The sequence below is a fragment of the Petaurus breviceps genome, unplaced genomic scaffold, assembly GCF_028583685.1.
Source record: "Petaurus breviceps papuanus isolate PSGF00001 unplaced genomic scaffold, PetGlider_PUasm1.0 551, whole genome shotgun sequence".
Classification (NCBI taxonomy): domain Eukaryota; kingdom Metazoa; phylum Chordata; class Mammalia; order Diprotodontia; family Petauridae; genus Petaurus; species Petaurus breviceps.
The window spans coordinates 25,909,294-25,918,031 of NW_027186372.1; the positions used below are offsets into that span (position 1 = coordinate 25,909,294).

At 41.8% G+C, this 8,738-nt stretch overlaps 1 protein-coding gene across 1 annotated transcript in view; it reads left to right on the plus strand.

Moving 5' to 3' along the window:
- Positions 1-8,738, plus strand: part of ADAM19 (ADAM metallopeptidase domain 19) — a 132,438-nt gene that overhangs the window by 357 nt on the left and 123,343 nt on the right. Inside the window, exon 2 of the mRNA XM_069102491.1 lies at positions 3,719-3,801. Within this exon, the coding sequence (XP_068958592.1) occupies positions 3,719-3,801 (83 nt within the window). The remainder of the gene's footprint in view (positions 1-3,718; positions 3,802-8,738) is intronic.

Below are 8,738 nucleotides of genomic sequence, written 5' to 3' on the forward strand. Positions count from 1 at the left end.
TGTGTGTGTGTGTGTGTGTGTGTGTGTGTGTGTGTGTGTGTGTGTGTAGTGGGGCTGGGGCTTTGGAAGAAGGGGTTGGAGCGCTGATTGCAGGGAACTTGGAGAAATCCCTTTATTCCCCGAAATACGGGCAGAAGTGCGGAGGGCTGGGTGGTGGCTTGGAGCAAGAACAGAAAATAACATAATTTTGCTCTCTGATTGGGAACTTTTCTCGGGATGCCGGGGCTCGTCCTGTGCGGGTGGCTCCTCTTTTGTTCAGTTGGATACGTCTCCTGTAGAGGGACTGTACTGAGCTCAGGATACCGCCAGCCCGGAGCATCCATATCCTCGCTTACCCTGGATTCGGAGGCTGATTGATCCCTGGCATACCGAGTTTAGTCCTGGGGGCATCCTCAGAGCCCGGTACAGTGTTAGACGCACACCCGGCGCTGAGGTAGTCCTGGCAGGCTATACTCGAGATCTCTTCGAAGACGAGCTAATCTCTCTCAACCACTATCAATCCCCCTGGATACGCCCAATCTTCATTCGGCTCCTGAAATAATCATGCTCTGAGGTCCCTCTCAGCTCTGTCATTCTATGATCTAAGTAGGGTTCCTTATAGTTCTAACATTCTCTGTTCCAGGGTTCTTTTAAACTCTGTCATTGTACATTCTAAGATCTCTTTTAGCACTAAAATACATTCTGTGCCTTAGGATTGTTTTCGTTCCAATATTCTGTGATCTAAGGTCCTTTTCTTAGTGACTTGTCATTTTGTGTTCTGTGCTCCCGGGTGAGTAACTCACTGCACTCATTCATTACAACCTTAAGAAATTACAGCCCCTCCCAGAGATTGGAAGTCTTGGCTGGCTTCCCCGACTTAAGATAATTGATAAGCTCCAAACCTTTCTCTGGAGAAGGAGCTGGATACAGGAACCTCACTCTTAAAGGGAGGGCTGAGTTGATCTGAGCTGAGCCAAGCTAATACTGTCCTGGGAAGTCCACCAGAGAAGCTTTGAAAAGAAGCAGTCGAATCGCTTTCATGTTTACGGAGTGATCACAGTCCTGGAAACTGAACAGAGCATTCCAGGCAGGAGTTATGTCCTGGAGTAGCTGACAAATATAGAATTGATAGACATAGGTCCTCTGCATTTTGAATTTTGTCTCTCTACTCCGTCCCCTTATCTGCCATCCTTCCTAACAACACATACACTTTTCCGTCCTGGAATGCCCGAGATAACGGGGTTATTTGTGTGTGTGTGTGTGTGTGTGTGTGATACCCTAAGGAGAATGCAATCATATTCCCTATCCTACAGAGGTTGGGTGGCCTTCTTAGAAATCATGGGGTGGAGTTGGGGGGGATATTTGACTGACTGAGTAGAAAACTATTCCTGCCTTTTGAGTGCTGAGCATTTATAATACAGAGAAGGAAAAAATCCTTTACCTCCTTTAATGACCACTAAGTGAGGCTGTCTGGGATCCATAACCCTTTAAGGGGATGTCTTTATAATGAGCAGTCCCATTTAATTCACTAAGTATTTCCTGTCTGGATAAAGTATAGAAATTGTGTGAGGTAAAGTCAAGTGGGAAAGCAAGGCACAATCCCTACTCTTTTGGAATATATAATTTAATTGGTGAGTCAGCAAGACTTAGGTTCATAGAACAATAAAAGATAGTTTTTGTGTATAAGAAGGCAGCACCTCCAGTAAAAGAATGTAAACTCCTAGAGGGCACAGATTGCTTCATTTTTGTCTTAACACTTAGCTCAGTCCCTTTATGTATAGTGGGTGCTTAATAGATGCATACTTCATAGATTTAGCATGGAAAGAAACCTCAGAAGTCATCTGTTTCAATCCCCCTCATTTTATGGATGAGTAAACTGAGACAGAGAGGGTTAGTGACTTGTCTAAGGTCCCACACAGGTACGTAAAAAACAGAACAGGCACTCCAGTGGGTGTTTTGTGTGGGCCCCTCTCTCTGCCCCACCCCCCATAATGTTCTCCATGATGCCTCATCTTGTCCTAGATACTATGCAACAGAATACCATATATGGAGAGATGTGACTGAGTTGAAAAAAATACCAAAGTGGGCCCAAGGATTCAATTGAATTTAATTGAAGAGATGGACCTGGTAAAAATTGAAAGTACTTGTCCAGTTCAGAAGAATAGTAGTTTGAGGCAGGGCTTCTTAAACTTTTCTGACTCCCTGGAAAAGTGACCCCCCAGTATATAGGAATATAAAATAGGTATACAAAGGCTGCTAGGTGGAGCAGTGAATAGAACACTAGACCTGGAGTCAGGAGGATGAGTTAAAATATGGCCATGTGACCTTGGGCAAGTCACTTAACCCTAATTATCATACCTTCCTCATCTCCAAAAAACAAAACAAAAGTATACAAATAAAATATTTACTGATAATAAATTGTAAAGACATTAATTTTAAAACAATTCTTTGGTATACATATAATTTTACCATTTATTAAAGACAAAAGAAAATTTGCATACTAATGAGATAGATATGCTTGCTTATTTTTACATAAAGAATTAAATCTTGGTGGAATATTTGATACTGCAGGACATAGAGCCTCTTCAACATTTTTCAGAGTTGATCGATATTTTGATTTTATAATCATCAGTGCTGAGAATGCCACTTTGCATAAATGCATCATACAAAATGGCAGAAATATGTTTAGGGCCATTTCAGAAATTTTTGGAAATTCTGTGCTAATACCAAGCCAAAATTCATTTAATGATTTTGCACATATGGCAAAAACACTGCAATTCATAACATACAATAGTCTCAAATCTGAGCCAGCATTTTTTGGCATTGCGTGACTGATGGAGAGCGCATCAGTGCAAAGTGCGCATGTTGTGTGTTCAGAACCAAGGTTGCAGTGAAGTTATGCAATGTAACACAGCCAAGTGCTTCCAGAAGCACCTTGGATGAATTACACGTTTGATTTTTTTTTTTAAAGCAATTGGGGTTAAGTAACTTGCTCAAGGTTACACGGCCAGTTATTTCTGGATGTGGTGCTAAGTATCTGAGCCCGGATTTGACCCCCAGGTCATCCCGACACTGGAGCCGGTGATCTTACTTGCTGAGCCACCTGGCCGCCCCTTACACATTTGATTTTGAATGAATTTTTGGTTGTTGGGTGATCAGAAACCTTTTTACTGTTGCCACATTTTTTGCGACCCCCCCCCATTCAGTTATGTGACCCCCATATGGGGGGAAGTACTGCTCTGAGGGACTTGCTTGGAAGGACAGCTGATGGCTAAGCCAACCATTTCCTTCATCCTGGACTCATAGGGGTATATGCTGCTACATAAGACACTGAATCTATACTGTCCACCCAGGAGGAAGCATTACCCTAATCACTACACAGTCTTTATTGACTACGATTGTTATTAAGACCTGCCTGTGATTTTAAAGTCTCGTTCATGCTAAACTAGGTTTGAAATTTCCTTTAGCTTCTGCTCTTCAACATTTTATGTTCTTTTATAAAGGATAATGTACTGCAAAAGGTAGGAATGGTTATGATAAATGAAATGAAAGTGTTTGCCACGGTTGTCACAGAATCACAGATTTGGATCGAGAAGGGTACGTGCAGTCATCTGGGGGACTCATAAATTGTAAGTGATAGAGTTGGGATTTGAACCCAGGTCCTGCCATTGTTGCATGCTGCTTTGACCTACTGTGGAGGCCCAGCCTTTCATTGGAGTTTATACTTTTTGTTCTGCAGGAGGAGAAAGTGAAGCAAATACCTTGCCACAGCATGAATTGATAATACCTCAGTGGAGAACAGAGAGCCCAGACAGAGAGAAGGTAAGACTCAGAGGTCCTTTCTTGAGTTGCTAGCATTGTATGAGTTTATTGAAGTCAGTATCTTAATGCATTTTCATTTTTTTTTTTGGAGGGAGGAAGGCAAGGCAATGGGTTAAGTGATTATATCTTTTTAACGAAATGGCCTCTGTTAATTGGATAATGATGAAGGCAAGTTGAAGAAGGCATGGTTTTACTTATTAAATTGGCAATCAGAAGAAATTAGCACACAACCACAAAGTTCCTCTCCAAGCAATCCTGCTTCCTCTTTCCTGGGTTGATCCCACCTCTCAGCTCACATAGGAATACTAGCACCCTCTGTTGTCAGATCTTGCCTGCTACCATCTAGGAATTGGCAGTCGTTCAAGCATTGCTTTTTTTTTTTTTTTTCTGGTTAAGGGTCTTAATATGATCCAGGTGCCCAATCCTTTTATTTTACAGATAAGAAAACTGAGACCCAGAAAAGTTTAAGTGACTGGTCCAGAGCTGGGATTTGAACTGAGATCTTTTGACTCCAAATATAGAAACTCATAGAACAAATACAGAACCAAATATTTGCCTTACTTCACTTTCTGAGGCAGTGTGGTGGTGTGGATGGAGAACTGAATTTAAATGAAAACTTAGGTTTGATTTTTTTTTATTTTTATTTTTAGTTAGCAAGCATTTATTTTCTCTCCCATCCTCCGCTCTTAGGCACATTGTAAATGTTTAAAAACTCCTCTCTTCCTTCCTTCCTTCCTTCCTTCCTTCCTTCCTTCCTTCCTTCCTTCCTTCCTTCCTTCCTTCCTTCCTTCCTTCCTTCCTTCCTCCCTTCCTTTCTTCTTCTTTTCTTTCTCCTTTCCTTCTTTCTTCCCTTATCCTACAGGAAAATTAAAAAGAAGAAAAACAAACTCTTATAACAAATATACATAATAAAACCAAACAAATTCTCACATTGGCCGTGTCCAAAAACATATGTCTCCTTCTGCATCTTGAGTCTCTCACCTCTTTGTCAGGAGGTGTGTATCATGCACCACCACTGGTCCCATGTGGGTCAGAGTTCTCAAGGCTGTTTCAAGGTGGTCCCTTCACAGCATTGTTGCTATTGCATGCATTGTTCTCCTGGTGCTGCTCACTTCACTCTGTATCAGCTAATACAAGTCCCCCAAAGACCCGGGCTAGAATCCTGCCTCAGAAATGTGCTAACTGTGGGACCCTGGCCATTTGACTTAACTTTTCTGTCTATAAACTGAGGGAGTTGGACTGGATGATGCCCTTGTAAAGCCCTTTCTAGCTTTAAAACTATGATCCTCTGATCTGATTCTTACCTGGTTCAGTGACCAGGCCTCTGTTTGCTGACATCTTGTCACTGCCATGCTTTCATCCTCCCTTTCCCTCTACCCACTGCTTTGGGGTCAAAGTTTAATACTTCATTCCTTTGAAGCTGCCATATACTACTTACCCCCACCCCCTACCCCACATGAAGTCTAAATCCTGGCCCTGTTCCTTCTTACCTTGAACATGGTCCTGGGTAAGTCATTCCTCCTTCTCTGGGCTTTAGTCTCCTCATGTGTTCAATGATGGCTTTAGATATGACATTGAATACCCCATCCAGCTCTAAATTCCCCTTATCCCATCTGTGTTTTTTCATTGGGGTTTTCTGGACACAACACCTGAGGAGTGTGTGTTTGAGTATGTGGTTATCTTGACCTGTGATCTCATTGACATGTGGAACTTTTGGAATAGAAACTGTACCCAAAAATGCAGATCAGCCTAGGGCACTCAGAGGTTAGGAGACTATGGTTACACAGCTATCATGTGTCAGAAGAACCAGACACCAGAGATCTTGCTCTACTCACCATACTACTGTCATCTCCCTATAGATATTGCCTATGTTTTACATATAAGTAAACTGAAACTAACAGTTCAGTGACTTATCCATGGTCATATAACTGAGGCCAGAGGTAAGATTCAAATTCAGATCCCGAGTTCTCAAAAATGATACAAGTCAGATGCAAGATCAGTTAATCTCTGTCATGCCAGAAGGCTTTGAATAAACATCCCGGTAATAGACCATCTCTGCTTCCCAGAATCAGCCTAAGTATAGAGAGGCCTATCACCAATAGGCTAATGTCAATGCAAAGGTAGCCTGAGGGGTAGATGGTGAAAATTATATTGGAACACATGACCCAGGAGTCAAAAACCAGAGACACCAAATGCTTGTGATTCCACTGAACAACACACACATTGTTGTTCAGTTGTGTCTGACCATTTGGTGTTTTCTTATAAAGATGCTGGGATGGTTTGTCATTCCCTTCTCCAGCTCATTTTACAGATGAGGAAACGGAGGCAAACAGGGTTACATGACTTGCCCAGGGTCACACAGCTAGTAAGTGTCTGAGGCCAGATTTGAATTCAGGAAGATGAGTCTTCCTGACTCCAGGCCTGGCTGGCTCTCTATCCGCTGAACCATCTAGCTATACCCCTGAAGTTTCATACCTACATACAATAACTTTCTCTGAGACGTGCTGTATATAATGAACACCAAATTATGTAATAAAAAAATGAAATTGGTTACTTTTTAATAGACAGGAAATGACTATCTTGTTGATAGGGAAGGCATTTCTGAATCAGCTGCTTGCTATACAGTCGTATCATGCTAGAGCAAAGTTCAAAACCAGCACCAAAGTGGGAGAAAGATTAAAAACAAGAAAGTCACCTAACTGTGGTGACTTCAGTTTGACTTGTTTAAACATAAGCTAATGGTGCCCCCCAAATAGGAAATAGATAAGGCAACGACCGTTGACACAAATGATCACAGTTTCCTAAAGGAAATTTAACTGATGCAAATCAGCTGTCAGGACAAGAAGACCAAAAGAAATCAGACCCTGCTTCAGTCACCAAACACTAGATCACCTCAATTAACTGAGACAAGTCAGTGTAGGACAGTGGAAAGAACCTCTGTCAAATAAGGGGGTTGACTTCTGAGGTCCCTTTTAGCTTTACCAACAGAAATACTGGTCTAGAACATAAATTTATTTGTAAAATCTTATGGAGGGCAAGAATATGAATAGGTTTGTCACATAAAGTAGTGGAGAGGAAAATGAGTCTACAGAAAACTTGACTAACTAACTAAGCAAAATTATCCCAAGAGTGTGAAGGATGAAATTGTAAGAAGGATGACGAAAGAGAAAATGGAAAAAAAAATCCATAAAGATTTGTATACCAAACTCTTTCCACAATAAAGCATTTATTGAACTTTATTATGTGTCAGGTACCATGATAGGTACTACATATACACATGCCAAATGTTCACAGATAAGAAAACACAGAAGATGTTAAAAATGGGTATTAAAACTGGGCAGTCAGTTGAAGGAGGGGGCACCTGGGCTGTTCTCTGAGGGAAGCTAGTCTTCCAAGAGGTGGAGGTGAGGAGGGAGAGTTTCCTGTACATCAGTGACAGATTGTATAGAAGCACTGAGTCAGGAAAGAGAATCTTGTGTATAGCAAGCAGCTAATGTGCCAGGAGCATAAGAGTGTGTGAAGTAGAATAATGTGTAATCATCTGGAGGGAGAGGCAGGAGCCAGACCGTGAAGGGCCTTGAGTGTCCAACAGAAGTGTTTGAAAGTTATCCTAGAGGTAAGAGGGAGCTATCAGAGCTGCTTGAGAAGGAGAGTGGTGGGGTCCAACTATGTTTCAGAAATAACACTTTTTGTCAGTTGTGTGGAGAATGAACAGGAGATGGTAGAGGCATTTATTAGGAAACTATTGCAAGTAGTTCAGGCAAGAGGCAGAGGGGTCCCAGACTGAGGTGGTTTGTGGTTGTGAGTAACAAGAAGGGGACAGATGTGAGAGACTTTGAGGAGGTGGAACCAAGGAGACTTGACCAGCCCTTGGCTTCAAAGAAATATTAAGGGATGACTCCTAGGTTGAAAACCTGGGTGACTAGAAGAATGCTGGGGCCCTCGATGCAAAGAGGGAAATCCAAAGCAGGAGTGGGCTTGGCGAGAAAGAGAACTAGCTTTTCTTTGGACATGGTGAGTTTGAGATACCTATGGGGAAATACAGGTGGATGTATCTGGCAGACTGTTGAAGATATGGGGACTGGAGTCCAGGAGAGAGATGAATATATATTTGGAAATCCATTACATAGAGATGATATTTATTAAACATATGGTGCTTATGAGATCATCAATAAAGAGACAATATAAATAGAGGGAGGAGAAGGTCCAGGATAAAGCCCTGGCATACACCCACACAAAGAGCATGGAACGTGGATGAGGATCCTGAAAAGGAGACTGAGGAGTAAGAGGTAGGTTGAGTCACAAAGACTCAGGGAGGAGGGAGTACCCAGAGGGAAGGGGCAGACATCTTTATAAAACACCTCAGGGAAGTGAAGGAAGGATGGGGACTGAGGAAAAGACCATTGGGTTTAGAAACAAGGGATCACTGGTGACCTTACAGAGAGTAGTTTCTGTAGAGCAGGGGAGATGGAAACTAGATTGCATCAGTAAAAGTGCAGCTACCACATTTGAATTTTAACGTTAGAATCCCAGATGTATTACATGAGGAAGTGGAAATAGCACTGAGGAAAATAGAAATAGCACAGAATTGGGAGGAGTAGATGTACCAGACAAAGCATTCACAGAGGAGTCCATGTTGGAGGTGACATGCTTTTGAGAGAATTGATAGATTGATTCTCAAAGTATCTGAGAGTGACGACAAAGTCTTGGAAAAAATCTTGACCTTTTTGTTTTGACCAAGAGAGCATAAAAAATTACTGACCCATATACTTACCTTCCAAACTACAAAACTTTTATGAGAATCTATCTATCCATCTATCCATTCATCTATCTATCTATCTATCTATCTATCTATCTATCTATCTATCTATCTATCTATCTATCTATCTATCTGTCTGTCTGTCTGTCTGTCTGTCTGTCTGTCTGTCTGTCTGTCT